This window comes from Uloborus diversus, chromosome 2 (genome assembly GCF_026930045.1).
Source record: "Uloborus diversus isolate 005 chromosome 2, Udiv.v.3.1, whole genome shotgun sequence".
NCBI classification, from domain to species: domain Eukaryota; kingdom Metazoa; phylum Arthropoda; class Arachnida; order Araneae; family Uloboridae; genus Uloborus; species Uloborus diversus.
In genome coordinates, this window is record NC_072732.1 from 164,382,284 (window position 1) to 164,409,230 (window position 26,947).

Here is a 26,947-nt window from a genome sequence, read left to right on the forward strand (position 1 = left end):
TAACTGTCATGTGTGTCTAGGGTGAATAAAACCTAAATGTTGTTTGTTTTTCCTGTGATTTTGTACTGTTTCTTTATGTTTGGTTTTTAAATTACTGATTTATTAAGACTGTTACCTTAAATTTATTTTTGCAATTTTTAAAAATTGTAATCCATTCCCTTTTTCACACTAGAAATATGCAGAGTAATCATATAATTCTTTGCACTTGTAATTGTAACAAAGTTAAAGTTATGGATTGCTTTGTTTGAAAATTAAACATTAGCTTCTAAATTTCAGCAATATTCAGTTTGACAGTGTTTGACAAGCCATTAAGCATTTTGTTTTAATCATAGACAGAAACTTGAAAATGAACCGTGACATCCCTATAACAGAAAGTACCACCTTTATCTGAGTTCTGTGAGCTTTTGTTGTTTTATAAAAGAATAAAAATTCTTTTATGCTGCAATTTATCTTTTCACCTTAATACAATAATGTTTGTAAAATCAATGCTTCAAAAAGATTTATGTGACAGGATACAGTGAGAATTTGGGTTTTAAATAACATACTTTAGAGATGGTTTAAAACCCGTTTAAAGTAAGTTGCATTATTTTTACAGTAGTAATAGATCAAATATTTTGTAGAACCTCATTCACCACCAATTGAAGCAATATTGGTATGAATGTTTGAAACAGTTTCTATATTTTAATGAAATTTTGTTTCAGGTCTAAGAACATACCAAAAGTATCAAACCCATGTCTGTTGTCGTCGAAGCTCAGAAACATTTACTGATTCTCTTCCGAGTTCTCCTACTTCATTTAGCAAGTCTCACAATTCTCTTGTTAGTTCCAGCTTTAAAACACAAAGTATGAATGCTTCTGACCCGCCAATAAAACCTGCTATGAACTTTGTTCCAAGACAGAGATTATTTTTAATATATGTGGATGATAAAAAGGTACATTCATTATTGAATTCTATTCCATTGCTTTCCTTAGAATAACACAACAGTATTTGATACAGTATGAGACCCCAATTTTTGGAATCTCAAAATCTGAAACTTTTTCCCCTAAAATACATTTTTTTTAAACAAACAAAAATAATAATAATAATAATAATTTTGTAAACCAAAAAAAAAAAAAAATGTTTTCCCCTATTTCTTTCAGTTTTAAAAATTTTAAATTTTTAACTTGGGGGCAATTATGTTGAAAACACAGTATTTCCTGTTCAACTTTTACTTTAAAAAATTGTTTCAAAGCCACATGTTTTGCATAACTAATTTTGCTCTAATTGTGCAGCAATCTTTTAGCATCTACTTTCAGTTAACGATCATTCTTTTTTTCTTCTCATAAGTATGCAATACAAAGCCTGTTGAACAAAAGTACGAAATTATGTTTGGTAAAAATATGAGTTATTTATTGTATTGATCAGTACACTGCATAATACTAAAAAGCAACATATGCAGACTACATGACGCTGTTAATTATCTCCAACTTTTGTTTTAGCATAAACTTTTGTTTTAGCCGGGGTTTCCCTCAAGGATCAGTGTTAGGGCCTGTTTTGTTCATTGTCTTTATGAACGATATTCACAAAAATATTTCTGGGAACATGAATTGTTTTGCTGATGATGTCAAAGTTATGGGGACTGTAGAAAATGAAGAACAAGCAAAATCAGCTGCAAGAGGATCTAGATCATATTACAGAGTGGGCTGATGAATGGGGTATGGCTGTTAATGTTGGGAAATGTCAAGTGCTACATTTAGGGCATGGGAAATAAGTGTACAAGTTATTATTTGCAAGGTTCAGTCATTAGTCAAGCAGACAAAGTTACTGATCTGGGGGTCTTAATAAGTCAGGATTTAAAGTTTAGCCAACAGTGCAGCATTGCTACCAACAAAGCCAATAAGATGCTTGGGTTTATCAATAGATCTATTTCAAATAAATCTAAAGAAGTTCTTCTGCCCTTATATAGAAGTTTGGTAAGACCCCATTTGGAGTATGCTGTTCAGTTTTGGTCTCCTTATCTTAAGAAAGACATTAATGTATTGGGAAGGGTTCAAAGGTGGGCTACAAGGCTAATAAGTGGATTTTCCCACTTAGATTATGATTCCAGGCTTAGAAGGCTAAAAATGTACAGTCTTGAGCAAAGAAGAGACTGAGGGGACATGATTCAGCTGTTTAAATTTATTAAAACGAAAGATGTTACGGGGCTAAAGTTTAGCACTGAAAACAGGACAAGGGGTCATTGTTTTAAGCTATTTAAATCTCGGGCTAACATGGATATTAGGAAAAATTATTATTTTAGCAGGGTAGTGGAACCGTGGAACAGCTTACCGGAAGAGGTGGTAATGAGCAAAGGAGTAGACAGTTTTAAGAGGGCCATTGATCTTCACTGGGGATTGTAAATTGACTAGGACCAGTCTAGCTGGGCCCAGAGCCTGTTGCTGGTCGTCACTTTTGTATTTGTATTTGTATAATGAAGTATACTTTCAATCCGAAGATTGATCAAAAAATAATAGAAATTTAGTACAAGCATTAGGGAAACCAAGAAAAAATGTGCCAAATACTACACGACAGGAAAGTTTTCACTGTTTTTTGGGTGAGCATCCAAAATCTGGAAAGGTTGCAGTTCCCAGCATTCCGTATTTGGGGTCCTATACTAGTTTCCAAATTGAGAATCTGTATTGAGCTATTAAAAATAATTTTCATTTAATTAATTAATATATTTTCCAGTTTTATGAACAATATTTCATTTATAAATGTTTGAATATTTTTCATGTAAGCATTTTAAAGCATTTAGTTTAAAAATCTTTGATTTAAAAATTTGTATTTATTTATTTATTTCACTTTTATGTTAATATATTAATCTAAGTGTTAATATTTTCCACACTCATTTGGAATGCTGTTTTGAGTTTTATTATTTTAAACTACTGTACCAGAGTACTAATATTTCAGTTGTGTGTGTATGTGTGTGTGTTTTCTGTAATTCAGTTAATATTTTCAATGATTGTTTCATAGTTTGTTTTTCTCATTTTCAGATTACACTGTTTTTGTACAATTGGTCACAAGACATAACTCAAACCTTAATACAACAACTTACAAGTTTAGTGAAATGGCATGAACAACGTAATAGTTTTATAAATAACATCCTTCTGCCAAAAACTTGGTTTGTTTTATGGCTTATCTACTTTAAGTCGCACAAGTGTTGACAAAAGTGGAAAGGAAGAGAAAAGCAAAGTAAGAATTATTTAAATTTAGATTCATTTTCATGCAAAGTTAGTCGTTAAAATGTTTTACAACTAGCAAGAAATCTTTCTCTTTCAAATGAAGATATCAATGATCTTCGAAAGTTGATTTATAATGCAAATATAAAATTGTGCAGAGTTCCATTAATAAGAAAAGTTATGATGCTTTATCCAAAAAATGGAATGCATTTTTAAATATTGCAAAGTAATTGTTAATTCTGTATGCAAACTATTCTAACATTTCAGTTCTATTGCATTAATTGTTTATAATGTAAAATACTAATTCTAGTTTTAAAAATTATTTTATATGTTAATTTGTTAATAGATCTTTGATGTATTTGTCATCCCAAGGTTGGTCATTTCAAGTAGCTCCTGTAATGTCTAAGTTATTTGAATGACCGTAAAAACTAAAAGATATTTGTTGCTGTGTAAAAAAAAAATATGTTGAAATTTTGTCCATAAAAAATTTTAACTGAGAAGTTTTTTGTCACGTTTAATTTTATTCACTGAATATTTTGCAGGTGTCTCGAGAAATAAGAGAATCGCTTGATGATTCCCTTACATCTGCTCTTAGTTACATGGAACAGTTAATTCATAGTCATAACTACACTAAAGAAAGCCATAGTTCTTCAGCTAGTTCTAGATCATCCAGTATCAGTGTTAAGCCTACTTATATTATGAGAAACTTAAAAAACTTGAGACCTCCTGTGCCCTTTCATTTAAGTTCCAGTGCAAATATTAAAGACCCTGTTACTGCTCATGGCTCTCAATTCTTGGAAACTATAACAACTCAAAGAAGAGGTGTGTGTAATTTGAATTTTAAATGTTCATTTCTTTGATTATGAAAATATGAGTATTTTTGACTGTTATGTAATATACTAAGCTGTTTTTCTACTTTCAAATGGATGTATTGGTGAACCATGAATAATCTTAGATGATGTGATTTATTTACTTTCCACAGCAAAATTGATTGATTTAAGTTACAATCATCAATATACGTTAATGGCATAACTGTGTGCAGGTCTTTTAAACTGAGGGCACAATTAAACTGGGAACCATGGGAGTGGGAGAAGTTCTCTCACTCCCAGAAATTTTGTAAGAATTAAGCATCAAAGAAGCATTTTAAAGCAATCTGTGAACACCTTTAAACTATTTGCTAGTTTTGACCCCAAAATATTTGAAATTAAATGTGTGTATGTTTTTTAAAAAATGTTTGTTATTTTTATGGAAAATTTTAAACTATTAATAGTATTAAAAATTTGAACGAATTCTTTTTTATAACTAGACATGCAAGTTTTAAATCAGATGTGGAAGAGTAGAGGATCAAGCGTATACTATCCTTTTGTAAGTAACTTTTTTTTTTCACTCTTTTGCTTTGCATTCTTAGTATTTTCGAAAACACAATTATTTCTCTAAGTAATTTATTTCTTATGCACTTTTGTAATTACTTTTTATTTGAATTATACATATTGATGCTCATTGCTTTCAACTTGATTTACTTTGGCTTTTATAAATGGAAGCTTGGGTGTGCTTTGAGGGCAGATTAACACGCTGACTGCCATGGCAGTTTTCAGAAATCTGGCCTAAAAATGACAATTTATTTAATCACATTATATTATTAAAAACTCTAATTCTAGTGCATAGTTATTATTAAGAAGCATCAAAAATGAAAACCACCTTCCAAAATAAAACAGCGTCGGACAAAGCCATGCCATATATGTACCCAAGCAAAAAAAACGGCAAGAAACGCATTATTTCTGTCCAGACTGTAAAGAGAAACCAGCCCCTTGTGTGGAAGATTGTTTTTAGAATTTCCACAAACAATAAAATATTACATAAAATACACCGCCAACTCAGTTATGCATTTGAGGACTGCAGTTTTGTACTTTTTAGTACTTATCAACCCGGAATAGGAAGTAACTGGGCTGAAGGTAGAAAACCTCTTAAAGGAGCTAAAAGATCCAAACAAACTGGTAGCTAATGTAGAATTAGCACACCAGATAAGTGACCGCAGCAGTGGTGCATTTCAACTCAAAGATTGAAGGCAAAGCTAGGTATTTTGCAGTAAGTTACTGCCCTTAACCAGGGCTAAGACAGAAATACATAAAATACACCACCAGCTCTGTTATTCAATCTGAGGACTGCAGTTTTGTGCTTTTTAGCATTCAACAGCTCGGAATAGGCAGTAACTGGGCTGAAGGCCCAGTTCCTTGAAGGAATAACTGAGCTGGTAGTGTATTTTATATATTTCTGCCTTAGCCCTGGTTTATGGCGGTAACTTACTGCAAAATAAAATATTATTTTATTTCTTAAATTAGAATTAATTTTTACAATTATATTTTTTGTTCGTTTTTTTAATGATTTTTCTGTTAATGCGAGCTAGCATTAATTTTTGTTCCTTCCCCAGAAGCCATCTATCGATATAAGCACTGATGTATTCCGAGTGATTGCACATACAGGTGTGATTACTTGGGGAAGAATATTTTCCATATTATACGTTTGGAAGTTAAATATCGATCTGACACATGCGGCACCAAAAGCTTGCTTTTTCATGGAATGTTTCATTGAATGATTTGTAGTAACCCTTATACATTGATTGCGTATGCTTACCAAAGCAAAATTAAATGGATAATGAACATTTTGTGGTGATTATAGTTTATTTGACGGTTAATTCTTTTTATCTGAGTAAATAACTCCTTATTTTGTTTAACTTATTTCTGTGTTTTATATTTATTTCTAGGAAAGAGTTTTCCATGAACTAAAAAGGCTGGCTCGTTTAAGTCATTATTGCTTGACTCCATTGCTATTTAGCCCTTCCTGGCGCTGGAAAGTTGCTCCTATTCGAGATCATGCTTTAGAACCTCTTGAACAGACAATGCCAGTGACTGAAAAACCAGCTGAATCTGGGATTTTTAGTGTAAGCTGAAATTTAGTTCTATCCGTGCAGCCTTTTTATGAATGTAGAAGGGATCTCTTTCTAGTAAAAAATAAAACAGTCTAGAATTGAAAATTCCTTTATAGACACAAGGTTTTAAGTTTTTGCTGCAAAATAGCATAATTTCTCTGCTTAATGTAATTAAAAATTGGTTTAGTCCTACAAATATATATATTTTTTAAATTTTAACTAAAACAAATGAGGAAAATTCTTGAATAAATCCTAGATCTGGTACCTAAAATTGTTCAATTATTTTTGAAGCAGATTGCTGAATTGGTCAAATTTCTTACCATCAGTATTTCGGAGTTGAAATGTGTTTACTACAGTCAATTCTCAATAACTCAAATCTAAAGGGACCGATGCAAAACTTCGACTTATCGGAAGTTTGACTTACCTCTAGTTTCAGTTTTGGACATTTTAATATTAAAAACCACTGAATATTTTAATTAATATGTACATATAACAGGGAAAATTATAGAACTTAAAAGTTTTTAAGCACAATATGCATAGTTTAATCAAAAATATTGAGAGAGAAAAATCAAAAGCATAGTTTTTTATTTCGATACTGCTGGAACCACTTGAATAGAGCTGATTCTACTTCAGGAAAAGTGCACATCTTCATTCTTTTCAAATTCAGATTCATGGATTCTACCGCTTTAGAAGTTTCTCTTTTTCTTTTAATATCAGTGACAAAGTACTTGCTTAGACACCTTTAATAGTAAAGAAAATTCTCTCAGGAACTTATCAGCAAAATGATCGAACTAAAGAATGAAGAGGAATGCATCTTAACTGAGGTCAGCCTTTGAATAAAAGTACAATCAGTTGCCTTGACAACTTGACAGCTTAGCAGCAAATTCGTAATCCAGCAACATGTCAAAGTGTAAACTGTACAGTACAACAAAAGAAAACAAGCTAACTCATTTCTGCACATGTAATTCTTGCTGTACAGTTGCTGCATTGATACATTATTGAGCTAGTTATGGGATATTTTAAAGTATTTTTATATTGTGTCTAATATTTTCTAAACTTATTCATCAGAGCATTCTTTAAATACTGTTGTAATTAGGGCTAAATATATACTTGTATACACTTGTAATATACTTGTTAATTAATAAAAATATTAAATATATTTATTTATTTGAAGTAGTTAATATATTATAAAATATTTCTTTTTAATGTAATACATGTTAGGGAAACAAAAAATATCCAACTTATTTTTTTATTTATTTTGAAGACAAAAGTTGTTCTTGAATTACAAAATAGTCACAAATACAAGAGTAAAATTTAAACTCTGTTATTAAATATGTTTGGAAATAAAAATCCTGACCGAACACTTTGATTAAAAATGTTGCCTAAACAAATTATTATTCCTTTGACTAATTCTAAAATGTATTACAGAGGTCTCGTCATAGCTCTGGTAGTAGTATAAAAAACAGCGACACTTCTAATAGCAGCGGAAGTAGTACTTCTTCAAGAGTGCGTCGCATGAGCGGTGCATTTCCAGGATCCAATCAAAGTTCTCCAAAGCTCAGAGCTAAGACTCCTTCTGAAGAAACTTGGCACAATACTGTCTGCCGGCATTACTTACAGGAATATGTTCAGTATTTGCACACAATTGGATTTATTTCCTTGCGAACTGAACCTTCCTCCCAAAGGTATGAATTTACAGGCAATATTCTTCATGCTCATTAAAAATATGCAATGATGCCATACTTTATAAATTGAGTAATTTTATTTCTATTATCATTGTAAAATTTGTATTGATTTCATATAAATTTTTATCAAGGTAAAAAAAAAAGATTTGTTGTTACATCTATTGTGTATGTTTTTATACATGCTTTTTTAGCATTTAAACAATGGTTGAGTTAGTAAATTAGTATGTTAGTAAGTTATGCTTTTCTTTCATTTATTACATTAAACATGTCATAATATTCTCATCACTTTACCTTTTATCAGCTTCATATTGATCTTTATCAAGTTGTGTTATCAGTAGTGTTCCCGCTAGGCCGTTTTTGAAGGGCGCAGCGCCCTGCCCTTTTCCACATCAGCAGAATGCGCCCTGCCCTTTTTTTAGATCGCAAAATGCGCTCTGCCCTTTAAGAAAAAAGGAAATTGCACCCTGTGTTTTTAAAAAGATGCCTCAAGCATCGTTTGTACTCGCACTATATCGGGGCAATTTTACTTGTCCAGTGATCGTCCGCAAAAACGCCCATTTCTTATCATTATTCCCAGAATTTTACCCTGAAAACGGACCCATAAATAAAAGGGGAAACAAACACCAAGGCAAAGAGGGGAAGGGGATGAGATTCTAGGAATTCTAACAGGCTGATCAGTAGGAAACAAAGGCATGTTCTTCCTTCAACTGAAGGTGGATTTTTTTGCAAAGGAAGAGATCATTGTTTCATTCTTCCCCATCCTTGATCTTCTCAGAATCAATAATGAGAGAGGGAATAGGACTTTTCCTAGCATTTCAGCTCTTTGTGTCCGTTTTTCGTTTGCACGTGGAAATTAGGCTTAGCAATTTTAGCACAATGCTAATGATTGTGTAGCAATCTTTTCACATCTGTTTCTGGAAAGTTAACTTTCTGATTGTTTCCTAAGTAGAAAATAGTACAAAGCTTACAGAGCTAAAATACAAGGGTATTTTTTTGCCCCTTGAATTTTTAACCCCCTTCCCCAGCTCAAAAAAAAAAAAAAAAAAGCATGGTCGGATCCAGGGAGGGGGCCATGGCCCCCTCCGAGAAAATTTCGAGAATAGTTAAAATACTTTTTTTTCTTTTTTGAGCAAAAATGCAAAACATTTCCCTAATAAAACATACAAAATCTAACAATAAGGAAAACAGTGAGAGAGAGGGAGGGGGCATGGCCACATTGAGAAAGTTTCAAAAATAGTTAAAAGCCTTTTTAGAGCTAAATATAAAAAATCCTTATTATTCTTCGAAGTATAACAAGAAATAAAAACAACGCCAGGGAACCATAAAACCACACCGTGAAAGTTTCAAGTATAGATTTTTCAACCCTTTTCCTAGCTTAAACTGCAAAAAAAAAAAAAAAAACCTTCATTGTAATTCATGTGAAGTCAACAAGAATGGAAAATAATGTCACAGGGAAGGCATGGTAATCCCACTAAAATTTTAAAAACATCAAGTTTATACCAAAAATTTGGGTTCATTTAGCATAATGAACTCGTCTGGTTGGATGTGATTACTTCTCTCATAGGAGAAAGAAAAAAGGTATGTGTTAGTAAGTCTCCGATAAAAAGTTATACATAGCGCATTAAGTTAAAGTTACATTTAAGTTTTAAGCTGGCTTTATGCTGTGCTATGTAAGTATTCTTCATTTCCTTTTTAATACGGGACCTTCCAAACCACTCCTCTTGCTCTTGTTAATATTACCAAAGATCGTCTATAAACCGTTTTAAAAAATAACTTGTAAAAGTTTCCAGGGGAGCCCCCCTCCCTCTCCTTTTCGCCAACATTGTTCAAGATCAGCCTAAATTTTGTTTTAAGCGCTTGAGTTTCAAATGTTTCCGGGGGGAGAACTCCTCCCTGTCTAACATTATTGAAAGTCTTCAAGAATTACGTTTCTGGAGCTTCATTTTCGAAAAATTGCTGGTGCTCCAAAAGTTACTCATGAATCAAGGATTGCCTACATTTGCAATTTAAAGAGTTCAAATTTGAAAAAATTTTGATAGTGGACATCCGAATCTCTTCAATTCCTAACTTTACCAAAGATAGTCTAGAATGCGTTTTTAAGTCTATAAATTAGTAACATTTCCTGGGATGGGCCTTTTAATCTCTGGTCCCCTTAACATCAGTAAAAATTGTCTAAAACAGCCTTTTTAGAGCTACTATTTCAGGGGGAGCACTCCAAACCTCTTCTCCCCTACCATTATCAAAGATAATTATTATGCATCTTTAGAATGCATTTCTTAGTGTGGGCCCTAGAATTTCTCCTCCACATATCATCACCAAAAGATCGTACTAAACTTTGTTTTTGACTCTACAATGGCAAAAAAAAAAAAACGCCGGAGAAACCCCAAACCTCTTTTCCTGTAACATTACCAAAGATCATATAAAATGCGTTTTTAAGACTACAAATTCGAAAATTTTACGGGGGGAGAACCCCCCAGGCCCCTTTACTTTGAGGTAAATATTATACTTACGGTTGGTTCATCTCGGCTTTCTCTTAAAGCAGAAGTCCTATACAGTTGCCTCAGAACACAGTACTGATTACAGGAATACCACTTTGAGGCGACGATATATGCACACGTTTGTTAAGAAAAGAGGCAAATTATTGGGACGGTTACAGCCTTTATGTTAAACTTGCGTCGCCTAGTAAAAATTCCTTAAAAAATGCTCTAGTTAAAGGTGGGCTGGATTGATATTTCTAAAATTCAAAAATTTTCCAAAGCATGCATTGTATTTTACCAAATGGCCCCCTCTGAGAATTATGTCTGGATCCTCCCCTGAAAAAAAGCGTTTGAAATGGAAACATATCGCTTTTCCAAGGAAATTTTCTGCTGCAAAATAATCATTTTTTCGTTCCTTTGTGCTATTTTTATTATCTTTCTGTAATCGTATAACAGATTATTTTAAAAACTTATTGACATAATTTTCACAAAAATTGTCTGAGATAAAAATTTTGGATTGGCCAGAGTTACTTATTTTTGTTTTGCAACTTGCTACGACTGCATTTTTGAAGCACTACACACAGTATTTTAATTTAATTATTCTGTTTGAAGTGTAATATATTTAAAAAGGAGAATTAACATTCATCATGATTTTGATGTCTACTAAAACACGTAATGGCACAATATAAATTACTATCAGTTTTTTTTTAGGTTGGAAGGGGAGATTAGTAGTCAAAATTAAGGCTTGAAAAGTGTTGAAAAACACACAAAGCCAAGTTTAAGCATTATCTAAATGTTCCTATGGAGTGAGGAAAACATTTGTTTGGGAAGGGGGGGGGGGGGGGGAGGGCTCATAGTGCAGACTACACTAGTTGAATTTTTGCAAGGTGTTTCAAGATGTTATTTCTCCTCTTTATTTTTTTTTTTTTGAAGAAGGGGGACTCAGTACTTTTTGAGGGGTGCATCATTGATCTTGGCTGGAGGGACACCACGCTGAAAAAGTGACCTTTTTATAACAATAGGCCCCTTTCAAAGACCAGCACCCTGCTCTTTCTTTTTTCTAGAGTGAACACTAGTTGCCAGAATTCTGAAAAATTGTGTTTTTTTTTTTTTTTTGACTAATAAATACTATTTATATATGCCTAAAACTGCTTGTGTTCTTTTTTAAGATAGTTTTTTCTATAACTATTTTCCTCCTCAGTTAACATTTATAATGTAAATGGTGTTAAATAATATATATATATATATATATATATATATATATATATATATAATTTTTTTTAATGACAATTGAGGTGGACCTTCCTAAAGTCTCATAATTCTCAAAATGTTATTGTGTTTTATTTGAAATTTTTATTTATTTATTATTTATTCATCCCCAAAAAGTAAAATGTGTATGTGGTTATATAGCTTCTTCAAAATAATAAAGTAATAATAATAATAATAATAATAATAATCTGAATTGTTAAGGGTTTAATTTTTGAGTTAAATATTTTTTATGGTTTAATATCAGCAAAAATTTAATGTTATAATTTGGAATACAGTTGAAGGATTTAAAAAAAAAACATAAAAATATCTCAAGTATCCAATTAACATTATGCACAGTGATATGAGATAGATATTTTTTAACAATAATTAGCTGTAAAATTTCATAATAATTAATCAACTAATAAAAAATTTTCTGAAAACATAGTTTTGCCAATATACTTATATTTAAATAAAATTATGCCTGATATTAAGTACATTTGTTATATTTTATTCCTTTATTATTATTATTTTGTAATGCTTTTAACTATTTTTTCCCTAAATTAATGCTCCAAATTAAATTTATTTACTGTGCATTGAAAAACTGATGATGTAGTTTGTTTCTCATTAATGTACTTATAAGTGAATAATTCTGTATAATATCTTCATGTTTTGTATCAAAGATCTTTAGTTTTATGGAGTTATTTAGCCTATTTTTTTCAAAGCATATTTCCTGACTAAGATTGAGCTGCAATTCAATGTTTTTTTTTTCTTTCGTGTGTTTTGAAGAAACTTTTCTTCTTCTTCATCAGCACAACAGCCTGGTGCAGGCCAAGGCTTTCTCCGTCTGCTTCCTCCAGGCGGTACGACACGTTGCCAGGTTTCTCCACCTGTTCACTCCCAAAATTTTAAGGTCCTTCTCAACACTATCCAGCCACCTTGTTGCTGGTCTTCCCCTTCTCCTTGTACCCTCAATCCTTGAAAAAGTTAGCTTTTTAACCGGGTCCAGATCTGCACGCCTAAATACATGCCCCAGCCATCTAATTCTATTGGCTTTAATTACTCTTAAGATGTTGGGTTATCGGTATTTACGGTATACTTCAAAGTTATATAAACTTCTCCAAGTGTCATTTTCTTTTACTGCTCCAAAAATTGCCCGAAGGATCTTTCTTTCAAAAATGAGAAGTCTATTTTCCTCTGTTTTATTAATTGCCCATGTTTCACTACCGTATAAAATGATCGGTCTTATGAGGGTTTTGTATCGGTATTATGAGGGTTTTGTATCGGTATATTGTTGTATTAATGGAAAGGAGCTTAGATTTTAATTGGCTTTTCAAGCCAAAGTAGCATCTATTTGCCATCAAAATTCGATTTCCGATTTCAACTTTAAAACTCGTTCTTACTGGTAATAAGTGCACCCAAGTATTTAAACTGGGTGACTCCTTCAAAAGTATAGTTTCCAATAGTAAGCGGCTGCACATCTTGTATTCTAGTGCTCGCAACCAAAAACTTAGTTTTTTTCCTCGTTTACAGTCAAGCCTAATTCCTTGGCAGCGCTCTCAAGGGCAACAAATGCCTCAATCACATCCTGTTTTCTTCGCCCAACGATGTCAATATCGTCCGCGTATGCCAATATGTGTATAGTTCTCTGCAGGATTGTGCCTCTAGTGTTGATACCTGAGTCTCGTATAACCTTTTCAAGGGCTAAATTGAACAAAATGCAAGACAGAGAGTCTCCTTGTCTGAGGCCTCTCTCTGTATAGAAGACCTCCGATACTTCAGACATGGTCTTAATTCTGCATTTTATGCTTCGCACAGTCATTTTGACAAGATTGATAAGCTTAGGAGGGATTCCGAATTCGTACATCGCCTCGAACAATTTATTCCTGTTGATACAATCATATGCTGCCTTGAAGTCAATGAACAGATGGTAGGTATCAATTCCGTACTCCTTGGTCTTTTCTAGGATTTGTCTTATAGAGTGAATTTGGTCTATGGTAGACTTCCCCTCCAGGAAGCCACATGAAGAAACTTTTACAAAATAAAATTTTATGTTATTAAAATTTTATTTTTTTAATGTTTCATTTAAAAGTTTTTTCTTTCTTGGCAGTAAAAAAAGTGTTGGAAATGACGATGACAAACTATCTCGCAGTGATTCCTTTTCTCTACATAAACATAACATCAGAGGGCAACAAGTGTTTTACCTCATAAAATCTCTACTAGGAGGGCTTCTAGTCTTTGAAATAGGTCTTGCTGATCCTTATGCTTATGGACATTTATATTCCATTGAATGTTCAAGGTTTAACAACTCTTGTAATCTAAGGACTCTAAATTCTCAGGTTAGTTGCTGTAAAATTAGTCTAATTCAAAATATTTATCTGCAGAAAATATGTTTTGTTTATTCTGATATAAACTACCAATTGTAGAATTCTAAATTCATCTCACATTGCATTTTTAAATTAATCATGTGCTTATAATTTGTTATTACATGCTATTATATTTTTACAAAAGTAGAGTAAACAATTTACATGGATCATTATTATCAAGTAACAAGATTTTTAAGCTTTATTTTCATGACTGTTAATTTATATGTAACTAATGACACCCGCGTGGCTTTTCCTGTAGTATAAAATTAAAAGGTCATTTGGTTCGCCTGTATATTTACAAATAATGGATGATGAATTTCTCTCTAATCTGCTATGTTAACTGGTTCACCCATGTTACGGTTCCACATTATGATGATTTCGTAATTTACTATTCCACGTTGTGAACATTTGCTCAGAAAAATTTTCTTAAAATTGGTATAAAAAAAGAACAAAATCGAATTTTCGAAAAATTGCTTCAAGGCGCACACCTTCATCTAAAAACTAACTTTGTGCCAAATTTCATGAAAATCAGCCAAACAGTCGAGGCGCTATGCGCGTCACAGAGGTCCTGACAGACAGAGAGAGATCCAAACAGAGAAACTTTCAGCTTTATTATTAGTAAAGATGATTACTCTGTAAATAATGCCTGTTGTTAAATAATGCACAAATCAATTTTTTTTTTACTCCTTCCATACTGTATAAATATTTTCAGAGATATTTGTTTGATCCTGTAAGAAAACAATCACTTAATTTATTGATAAGATGAAATCTAGTTAACGTAAAATAATTATCATAGTCCCTTGAACTTCACATTAACAAGATTTGACTGGATTGCTTCAAGCTTTGAAACTGATGGATTAAGGAGAAAAATTTCTCTCAAATAAATCAGTAATTTTTAGCCGGTTCAAAATATCTATGTTCATTTATATCACTCTTTTTCTTAAAGAACTAGCCTGCATGCCCGGCGTTGCACGGGCTACTTAAAAAATGAAAGAGCTGTTCAATTGATGTTTTTGTATTATTCTGACATCAGTTGTTTCTAAAGCGCTAAGGAGTAAATAATTACGCGTAATGCAAGGTTTGCAAAACACCAGTAGAGCATATTTTTGGCAAAAGCCTCTTTAACGTTAATCATATTTATCAATAATACAAGTTATGAGTATTTTCAATTAGCACAAAAGATGAAAATATATGCATTCTCAACTATAATATGTGCTCACTTTAAACTGAATTAAATCTGATAGAATATATCTGAAATATTTATGTACAATTACAATCAGCTTTTTACATAAAATGACACACACTTTTTTGTTGATTACGTGAAACTAAAGCACCAAGACTTATTAAATACCAATAAGCATTAATTTAATATCAAGCCATCAGATTCCAATTAAGCTTTAGTTAAAATTCTTAAAAACAATCTTTTTTGTTCAACTCTGTTTCACTTAAAGAAATCCAAACAATCTTAATTTAACGTGTTCTTTTAACGATACAAACTGTATTGCAAAAATCGAAACAGGAAGGAAAAAGAGATTTATTACAATTCGAAAACTCACCCATGTGACGGAAAAAAGTTCAACAAAATAAACATAATTAGTCGCACATCCTAAATGTACCCAAATATGAGGTCGGTGAATGATAAACTTACACTTCAATCAATAAACATTACTAAAGAAACATTTTTCATATGCTGAAAAGAGTTAAGAACGTTGAATGTGAAAAAATAAGAAAGGACAGACGATAAATGTCCGAATAGAGCAACGAATTTTAAACTAATTAAAAATGAAATTCTAGATGGAAACGTTGTTTTAAGATTTGGACAGCAGCTAAAAAAATCTCTTTTGACACAATTATTAGAATTTTATTTGCTCACCCATATGCAAAACAGCAACAGGAAAGAAATAAAAATTCCTGAATAGCGTTATGTTAATTAACGTTTTAATTAATATCTCCGCTAATTAAAGTTGTACTATTATGAGATTGGTCCTATTGTTTTCTTTGGAAAATTTCGAATTGATCGGTATCTCGTTTGACTCCTGATTCGCAGTGGTTCTCGAGAAGATCGATCTTCAGACAGACAGACAGACAGACGCGAAAAGATTTTAATATTATAGTGGATAATCTTCCTTCGCAATTGAAATATTTTTATACAATGCTTCAGTTGATCCTTAAAAAGTTTCTATTGGTAATCACACAGTTATATTTATTGACTTATGTTATTGCTTTATTGTCTTATGTACTATGTGTATAATAAATACTTTTTAAATTATTTTGCTGTATTGATAGTGTTTTTTTTTTTTTTTTTTTTTTTTTTGTTAGTTTGCAGCTGCATTCTTAGATGAATTAGATAAAGTGAAGCTTCTCATGCATTTGCACTCATTTACATATGACTATCATTTGAGGACCATTCATTCCTATATTTCTGGTCGCCAACTCATTTTTCGCCATGGCTATCATCTAACTAGCTTCCTTGATGACTTCATTAAGTACTATCAGAAAGTTCCCACTGGAGCTCGTAACTTATTATATGCCGGTAAGAAGAATATGTTCCAGTTTTTTAATATCTTTATAGTGCTGCCAATTCTCTAGCTCTTTGGGGAGTTGTAGTAATCCGTGGCAGGGCTTGATCAATAGGACTTTGGACTCGTGACTGGAGGATCCCGGGTTCGATACCTGCCGGTCGAAGATCCTCCGTGTTCGTTAGTGGTGATTGGGGTGTATTAAACATGTTTTGGTCACAAAGTACTCCAAGTTCCCATACCAAATCAATACCTCTGGATAAGCAGGATGAGGTCCCTGGATGCTCGGCTCCTGGTCTGGATCAAAAAATCCGAACCATCTTCAGGGACCTATCTAATCAGTTTAAACCACACATATGTCGGTTTTAAAGGCTATCTTTTGCCAAATAATTTGGGAACCTTAAATTTTTACAGCACAAGAAAATAAGACTCTAATAACTGATGTATTTCAATAAAGTTAGTTAGATAGAATCCTCATATATATAAAGGGGATGATCAAGTTATACTCCTGACGTCACCAACAATGAAACTCGCACAATAGCTTGCGAGAGGACATTATTTCATTGTTGCACCACTTAAAATTCAATAATTTTATTTATAATTAGATATGATTTTTTTGCAGTGTTTGAGAAGCAAAGTAGTGATTGTTTTAACGCAAAACTAAGTCGAATAATCAACTGCTTTGCCGGTCAAAAATTGAGTAAAAATAACTTGGTAGTCCGTTTTAAGTTCAAAATATTATGGCAATGATGAATTTAACTTTTTCCCAATCAATGTTAAACATTTCTCTCTCATATGTATCTATTTGAACTAGTCAAATTTTACAGTAAATATCTCTAATAAAGAAGCAATTTGCACTCGTAATACCATGACGGACGATTTTCTAGTTTGAAAATAAAGCTTAAAAACAGGCATACAAATATTGTATTTTACAGTTTAGAGGTAAGATAAAAATCATCTACAACAATAGTGACTTGAGCGTGTTGAAGTACTTGAGCGTGAAAAAAAAAGGAAAAACGGATTTAATTATTAATACAAACAATAACAAACTGTAAGATTTCTTTTCGTTATTAAAAATTAAACTGGATACTTTGACAGAGAGAAATAGAAAATAAATAATTCTGCGTAACAGATTTAACGAATGCAACTTGTAAGGTATTGGAAATTAAACCAATTATTTTCCCAGATAGCAATAAGTATAGCGTCTTTAGTTAAATGTAAGAAAGCTTATTTGTTAGAATAAATGACAGAGTTTCGCGAAGATGTTCACAATGGTTTGAAAGTTATTCAATTAAAAGTGTTGGTTTTAAAACTCACAAATTATGATCAAGAGTTAGTCAAAACTATGTTAGAGAGAATTTTGATTGAAACTTTAGAAAAAGAGCTGTTTTAGAGAATGAACGATTGAAGTTTTAACAGATACAGAAAAAAGAGAGAGAGCTCTTGAATTAGAAAATTTAGGAACAAATAGCAGTAATGTAAATCTAGGTTTAGATGATGAAATGAATTTAAATCCACACAGACATAGTAGTTGATAACAAAACCACTAACAATTTACAGTAGCTAATACAGAAATTTCACCTCAAGGAATCTGAAATGAGTTTATATTTTGTACTTCTTGAACTGCAAACAGGGGGAGGGGGCGAAATATGCGAAGAGGATTTGGCATGACATTTGAACTGCTTTCTAGAACGAACTGCCAGATATCCTGTGTTATAGAGCCTAATGCCTTTGTTTCAGAGGTTGCATTATTAATTGTAAAACTCTGTTTTAATTTGGTATCTCTGATTCCATTTTGTAAAACTCAATTTTGATTTGATAAATTTCAGTGTGGAATTCCCAGAGTAAAACTAAATTCCATATCCAGACCATTTTATAAGTGCCTAAGTTTGTAAAATATCTTAAACATCATGTAAATGGAAATTAGTTCGACTTTAAGCCCAGCTTTTGAAACAAGTTTTGCTCTTCATCTTTATTATGCAAAGTTCTGAACATTTGCATATTTTAAGGCATAATTTCATATTTTTTCCTAATGTGCTTCCCAAACATTTATGATTTAAAAAGTTTCTTCAGTGTGTTCTTAATTTTGCATTCTGCATTGTAAGTGCATTTTTTAATTCACTTATTTTGTTTTCTTCTTTTAGGAACTTTAACTATACCAGATATAAACATGTCAGGAAGTCATCTATATAACTATATAATCAGCCACAATATGCTTTATGGTATGACTGTATTGAGGATGGTACCTGTTATGGTGGACAGTTCCTCTAATATAGTAAGAAAATTTTGCTCTTCAAACTCCATAACAGTTATGTATTAATAACTGTTTTTGATGGAAGTCTTTTTTTTTAATAGTTTTATTGGAAAACTAATTAAAACTAAAACTATTTGTAAATGAACGTAATATTTAGTTTAAAAGTGAAAACTAATAGTTGTTTATAAAGGAAAATGAACTTAGTTTTTTATTACATTTGAAATTGAAACACCATATGTGGTTGTTTGAAAATTTAATATGTGCTGTAATAGTAAGATTTTTTAAAAATTGTTACTTAATTTTAAGCCTAATTAAGAAAAAAAAATGCTTGAAAAAATTTCATATTTAGATAAGAAAATATATTTTGTTTATCTAAAGTAAACTTTAGGTACACAAAATATGACTGTGAAATCATACTGAATAAATTTGCTAACCAGCAAGAAAAAAACATCCACAATAGTGTAAAATTTCAACCAGTTTTGCAAACTGCCAATTTTTATTGACTAAATGATGTAGAAAATATTTTTTAAAAATGAAAAACTCTTATTTAAAGAATTTTTTTTAAGTATACATAAGTGCCAGTAAACTATGAACTATGTTAAAGTGCCTGCCAATACTAATTGATATTTAATATTTTTTGAAGAATTAGTTCAAAAAAAAAAAAAAAAACCAAGGTTCTGGATTTATTAGAGATCAGTTGAATAAAATTTTACTTCTTGGTTGAGACAAATAAGTTTTTGCCAGGGATGTTTGTGATCGGAAATTTCCGAAAATTTTTGGCTGCCATTTTCGAAAATGTTGGTTGGGCAACATTCTAAAACTGAAAAATTATTTTAAAAGAAATAAAAAAACTTAAAAAAAATTTTTTGCAATGATTTTAAGGATATTTAAATGTATATTTGAAAAGATTTTACGGGGAAGGGGGATTTAGCTTCCAAAAATTTCACACTGTTTTCAAAAAATTTTACTTGAGTCCACTTGCACCCTTGGTTTTTTCTTTCTTACATTTTATGCAAAATTCTTGTTTAGTAGCTTAATTATGTGTTTTTTCTTTCCTTCAAGGACACAGAGTTTGCCCTGATTGAGCTGTCTGCACAGAAAGCATCCTACAAAGATTTTAATGATATTTGTCAGATGGGAAACTTTGATGTTGGTCTTCTTATTAATCACAACACTTCAGAACTGACTGCTGATCCTAACTCATTAGTACTAAATTACTATATAATTCTAACTAGTCAAAGGGATCTTTATCCTAAACTGTCTAATTTTGGTGCTACTTTGGGATCATTCCAAACTGTTAGATTTGGATCCATGCAGTCTTTTAATCAATACTCTTCTCGAAAGACTCGTCTTGGAGCTGTGATGACAGAGAAGGAAAAATTTGAATCAAGTGGGGAGGAATCAGTAAATTCCAATGACTCTAGGTGAGCATTTTTTTCTGTAAGTTATAGAATAATAGCTATGACAGGGGAAAGCAAGAGAAAGAAAAGAGGAAGACAAAACAAAGCTCAGTATTCAATCCTAGAAATTCAATGTGCATTTCAAATGTAAAGGGAAAAATATTTTTATTGAAATGTTGTTAAAAATAGACTAAGAAAGAGTTATATAGTCAAAAACTTCCTGACAAATTACTGCATTTATTAACATTGAAGCTAGGATTTCATGCATGCACTATTGGTATGACATCACTCAATCATCCAGGCTATTCATAGTCGCCCATATGCAAAGTTGCAAGGGGGGCTCAAATATTTCCCCAATGGTTTAGCTGGATATTTTCCCCGTGGAAACTGATTTCAGAACAGATTAAAGTAATTAAAATTTGACGTTTTTAATAACTTATTCATTAATGGCTGGAGAAGAAATGTTTTTACATTTTTGCAAGGAAAAAGTACTAAAAGCAAGAAAGTTCTAATTTCAAAGGAGGGCTTGAGCCCCCTCCCCTTGCCCCCCCCCCTATATGGGCGCCCTTGAGGCTATTCACATACAATCCATTTAAAAGAGGACAAAAAATCTTTTTTATGAATCAATTCAGGATTTCCCCCTTTTCGGATTCCTGGAACCCTTTAAAGATCTAGAATTTTTTCATGTCACTCTTAGTCTATCTCTATTATATATATACAGTGAAACCATGGACACTTTGCAGCACCCCAGGGTCCCTCAGAATCCATTTTGAGACCCCTTAAATCAATTCATTTACTTTTTTTTTTTTTTTTTTTTAAGGATCAGACTAAAAATTCTTCTGTAAAACAAAGATTTTAGATGTTTTTATTAAATAGTTCATGTATGTGCAGTTTTAAGCTTTGTGAGTTTTGCAAACAATTTACATTTATTAAGTCCAGTGCTCCGACTCTAAGACTTGGTCAATTTAGATTTTAAAATCATTATGAAAAATAGCCAAACTCATTTTATGGATCGCTAACCTTTACTTTAAGTTTATTCATATTACTTTTAAATTATATGATTGGTTTGCATCATGAAATAAATAACTGCAAAATGTAATTCATTGCAGTGTTTTTTTTTTTTTTTTTGTGAGATTAATGACTTCCACCAGGATGGCAAGAAATTATTTTCATAAATATTCTTATCTTTACCAATAATAAAGCTGAAAGTCTCTCTGTCTGGATATCGGGATCTCTCTCTGTCTGAATGTCTGGATCTTTAAGACGCGCATAGCGCCTAGAAGACTGTGAACTCTCTGTCTGGATCCCTCCCTGTCCAAATCTCGATTTGTCTTATCAGGATCTTTGTGACGCTCATAGCCCCTATACCGTTCGGCCGATTTTCATGAAATTTGGCACAGAATAAGTTTATAGCATGAGGGTGTGCACCTCAAAGCAATTTTTCGAAAATTTGATTTTGTTCTTTTTCTATTCCAATTTTAAGAACATTTTACCAAGCAAATTATCATAATGTGGATGGGTAAATTATCATAACATGGAACCATAATATGGGCGAGCAAATTGGCGAGAAATTCACCATTCATTATATTTGTAAATATACAGGCGAACCAAATGACCTTTTAATTTTTTACTCAGGGCAAAGCCATGCGGGTACCTTTAGTCATAAATAATACGTTAATATTATCCGGACACCAGATAAAATTTGTCTGGCTCATTGAATCTGTGCATATGATAGAAGAAAAAGTAAATTAGTCGCAGGCTAAACTGTAAATTAGTAAAATTAATATTTTAGTAGGGTGTGGGAACTTGGAATTTCTTACCTAAACAGGTTGTAATGAGCTGTGTGGCTAGCTTTAAGAGGGTCATTAATCTTTATTGAAGACTAATAAACAGACTAAGACCAGCCTAGATGAGCACAAAGCCTGCTGCTGGTTGTTATGTTTGTATGAATTGTTTTTCCAACGAGCTGATGTGTGCATCGCATGATGTCCTTTTACTCCAATTTAATGTCATTTTTCCATTTTTGGCAATTTTAATATGATTCAATTGTTTACTCTTTAAATATCACTAGCAGTGGCGAAATTAAAACCAAAATTTAAAAAAAAATCACCAAATTTGTCACCAAGTTGGCGAAAAAACTTGGCGACCAAAAGGCTGGCGATAAAATTAACTATGTTTTCCCCCCAAAAATGGGTAAAAGACCCCTTTAAGAACATCCGAATGCAACCAAAAGGGGAGGTGCACAACTAGGCCCCCACTAGGAGTCTATATACCAAATTTCAACTTTCTAGGGCATATTGTTTTTAAGTTATGCGAGATACATAGACACATACGAACATACATACGTACATCACGAGAAAATTCATTGCAATTAACTCGGGGGTCGTCAAAATGGATGTTTCGGTTGTCTGAAGGTTCCTAGACATATATCTACGTGTGGTTGAGTCAAAAAAAAAAAAAAAAACTCAACATTCATTCAGGGGTGAGAAAAATGGAAATTAAGTCAGATTTTTCAGTGAACATTTTTTCTCGAATACAGTACTTCCTTTTTCATAAAAGGAAGTAAAAAAGGATTAAGTTTTACTGTCCTAAGTTTTTGTTTTTTTCTAGAAAAAAGCTGGAAAAAAATTCAGTATTGATTGAATTTTTAGTGTACATTAATTCTTAATTTAATATCAAAGCTGATCACATTTTTTTTTTTTGCAATTGTATCTCTTTTTTTTGACTTTGATGTTAATTTTTACTCATTCTTTTTTCTTTTAGATCTAAGAAAAGTGTTATTCGCGGAATGTGTGATGAAGATGTTACGTACTTAGGCTATTACAGTAGTCAAGAAACGATGATGCAAAAAGTCCTTAGTCAAAGAGCAGAAGTAGCACAAAAGCATCTTAAAGGAGTAGTCCATCGTGCATCCATCCATTGCCGCAGAGATTCACTCTGGAGTACATTGTTGCCTCGATCATTGAAAGATGATAATAGTAGCAAAGATGTAAGACATCTTTCTCTAAATTCTTCTTTCCAAACTCATGTGGGTGTTCAAATTGCGCGAATTAACTGTGTCTACACCCTTGTGCGAGTTAATGGAATCAAGTTGGGAATTTTCAATTTTCGAATTTTTTAGGTTCATTCTTTGTAACTGCTGTTTTGCCTACCAGTTGATTAGGCACTATAACATCACGTTTTTTCGTCATAAATATTGTGTTTTGTTTAAGTGTTATGAATTTCTACCTATTTTTGCTGTTTTTTCTCAATCTGGTCACTTTTTATCTTTTTGTTAGCCATAGATCCTCCATAGTTTCTCCATGGAAGAGGCAGCCCTTTGTGACATTGAGTGAAAATCTGATTGCACAACAAAAGAAAAAATTATTTGTGCTTTGTTAAAAACATGGTATAGAGATCAAAAATTCAAAGAAAAGTGCAAAACTCTAGTTGACTCTATGCCAAGTAGAGTGAAAGTGGTGCTGGACTAAAAGGGGGGAGGGCATACTAAGTGGTGATTTTGTAAAAAAATTGGCTTGATTCCATTAATTTTCTCAAGGGTGTATGACCCTCATAATGAAATTTTGTATTTTTAAAATGAATTTTATTATGTTGTTGTGTTAAAGAGTTTTATGGTTTGAAGCCTTAGAGCAGGAATTAGTAACTGGGGGGAGAAAGTTCAATCTTTGGCTTAAGAAACGCTGAGGCAAAGGTTCCAAGTCACATGGTATGACTGCAACGAATGGGGAGACATGTTTCATGTGAAACAAATGAAAGCTACATGATTTCCTCCAATACTTAACTTTAAAATATATCATGTGACTTGAGATCCTTGCTGCAAGACATAAAAGATTTACTCTCGCCACCTGTTATCCCTTCTCAATTTTTGAAGGTAGAGTAGAACCTCGATTAACCAAGCTTCAATTAGCCAAGGTTTCTGTTAACCGAGCTGATAACCAAGTCTATTAAAAAAATTTTTAATTTAATATTAAATGAAGAGTTTTAAATTTAAAAGTAAGAATATTTTCTAGAAGTTTGTTTCTTTAGACGCATCTTTCAATATTTAACTTGGCATTGTAAAAAAATAAATTAATAAATGTATATGCTTAAAAAACTTACTACAAGTTAGATTCTATTTTAGTTTTTAAACTGTAAAACATTGCTTTTTACATGGTCCATTTTTATCTTCTAAAAATATTCTACTGCATTTTAATTAATACTTTTTAAAAGTCAGAGATCCTAACAGGTTTTTATGCAAAGTTTTTATCAACTGAGATTTCCGACATCCGAGGCACTATCGATCCCAATTAGCTCAGATAATCTACTGTAGTTACTAAAAGTTATAAGCCATGAAAAAGTCACTACTTTGGAAATTTTACTATTAGAATATTTTTTTATACAGCTTTGCTTGAACTAATTACATATTTTGCTCTTCATACACAAAAAAGTTAAATTAGTTCACACACAATAAATTGGGAAAAATTACTTCTTCAATCTGGCTGTAAGCACTTGGAATAGATTGTCGGAAACATTTAATAATTTCAGTAGTATCACTTGTTTAAGGATTTTGTTCTCTGATAGAATTAGACAGCAACAAAAATATTGGTTATTGACTAGCTGGTCAATATGCAAACTTTGCATTGAATCTTAAATGTGGTCAGCTGGGGAAATTGGCTAAATGAATGTTTGATGATGCATTCAGTTAGTTTTGCGTCGAAAATGTTTGAAAATAATTCATCTACACTATAAAAATGCAGTTTTTTTGCCACTGAAATTCAATATTAAATCTTTTTTGCTAAAAAGAAATCGTTTTACTTTGAAAGTGCTTCAAATCAGTATCACATGGATAAGTAATAAATAAAATACAGTCAGGACCGATTTTTTTCCGTTAAATGGGGGTTATTCGTAATATTGGGGTATGAAAAAATTCTAAAAAATTGCACTTACTTTACCTAAAAGCCTTAACAAGAAACTGCACAAAAATATCCATAATTAGATAGTGTACCTTCTTATTCAGGATTTTGCCACTTATTACACACTGGTTAATTTGAAATTTTGTTGTACTGAGTAATTGATTTTGGAAATTTCGTTGATACTTGTCTTAAAATAGTTCTCTTTCAACTTTGTGGAAAGAAGAAATATTGTGTCATTTATAGCCTACTGCATGAGACATGCTTTTACAGTTTCCATTCCATGTAATGCAAAAAGTAACAGTTTTAATGACAGTTTCATTATCGCTTTCTGCATCAGAATGGCTATTCATTGGTTGCCCACTCGCCCGTCTAACATTGCTGATTCCAAGAAGTCTTTTTCTGCATTACGGATAGATCATTTAGAAAACGTTCCAATATTTCCTAACCCAAATTAACAAAAAAAAAAAAATCCGGCTGTCAAAATAATTTGTTAATTCGGGGTTTATTATTCGGTAAATAGGGGGTTTTGCCTTAATTTTAGTCCGGCAATGAGAAAAATTCGCTGAAACGGGAAATACGTTTAATAGAGGTTCATTAAATCAGGGTTCGACTGTACTGTTTAATTTCCTTTACCATATGTTTTACTCTTTTTCTGATATCTCTCATGAATTTCCATTTCAGTACAGCTCTTTATCTACCTCAAGCTATGCTGATTTTGCTGAACTTTTAGACTTGGTAACCGTAATGCCACTTAATGATTTTGATGACAAGCTGAGCCCTTTTATGAATATGCATATCTCATGGTACGTCACTTTAGCACCCGTCTTGAAAACAAAGTATGTAGATACTCACCGAGAATATATTTCACCCGATGGCAATTCCATTTACGTGGTAAGTTAAAATTATTTTTAAATTGTTTAATTTAAGTTTATGTTAGTTGTATTAATTTTTATTTAACTATATATTGGTAAGTGCATAAAAAGTTTACTTTATTTGAAATTTTTTACACTGTAGAAATCGTTAAAAATGCTTGTGACTATCGGTACATAAAAAATGTTCCATTTGAGTTATGAAAATTGCATTATATTTTTCCTTACTACTAAAAAGTTATAGATGTATAGTTTGAAAATTTTAACTTTTCTTTTACACGTGTGTATGTGTGCTAAAATTCCAGTTTTATTTCCCACTGGCACATATTGCATGAATTTAAAAAAAAAAAAATAAATCTGTGGGTACAATTATTGTCTATGAAAAAAATGTGTTAGTCATAGTTTGTTGCTTTGTTATTTTTGTAATTAATATGAAGGAAAACTTATACTCGCTTCTGAGTGCTTTGAATTTGTTGACAGGCAATTCCACGGGTAACTGACTATCATTTTTAGAGCAAAACTGTATTTTGCAACAGTCGGCTCAAAATATGTTGGTGCAAACGATATTTTCTACTGGATTGTTGTATTTTTTTGGCTGAATTTAATGGTATAGTTGAATTCTGGAAATACAATTTGGATGATTAAATATATATATATATATATATATATATATATATATATATATATATATATATATATATATATATATATATATATATATATATCAAAAGCAGAGAGGGTAACTGACTGACATAGTACTTTTTAAAATGTCAGTCAGTTAACAAATTTTTAAAAGTCAACCTAAATATATTTCAAGAATTTAATTAGACCATTAAAATCAGCTTAAAAACATACAATAATTCAGAAAAAAAGATAAGTCAGTTACCCGTGAAATTGCCTAATTATTTCTTTAATATGGGAGTTTGTGGAATGTAAAGTAAGCAATGTCCAATTGCACATTATGGAATAGGATGGGAAATACTGTTGGCCCTGCTTAATCGAATATTGTCGGTTCCAAGAAAAATTATTCAATTAAACGTTGAAATTTTATTTACCTTTCTAAATTGACAACACTTGTCTTGAAACGTAATAATAATAAATCAGTAGCTATATAAAG

The 26,947-nt window shown here is 31.7% G+C and overlaps 1 protein-coding gene across 1 annotated transcript in view; it reads left to right on the plus strand.

The window, feature by feature from the left end:
* LOC129216641 (KICSTOR complex protein SZT2-like) overlaps positions 1 to 26,947 on the plus strand; it is a 152,530-nt gene that overhangs the window by 121,176 nt on the left and 4,407 nt on the right. Inside the window, 13 exon segments of the mRNA XM_054850858.1 lie at positions 702 to 931; positions 3,012 to 3,128; positions 3,130 to 3,210; positions 3,740 to 4,025; positions 4,504 to 4,562; positions 5,959 to 6,135; positions 7,552 to 7,808; positions 13,641 to 13,869; positions 16,216 to 16,429; positions 18,560 to 18,690; positions 19,732 to 20,093; positions 22,833 to 23,058; positions 25,643 to 25,852. Coding sequence (XP_054706833.1) covers positions 702 to 931; positions 3,012 to 3,128; positions 3,130 to 3,210; positions 3,740 to 4,025; positions 4,504 to 4,562; positions 5,959 to 6,135; positions 7,552 to 7,808; positions 13,641 to 13,869; positions 16,216 to 16,429; positions 18,560 to 18,690; positions 19,732 to 20,093; positions 22,833 to 23,058; positions 25,643 to 25,852 — 2,579 coding nt within the window.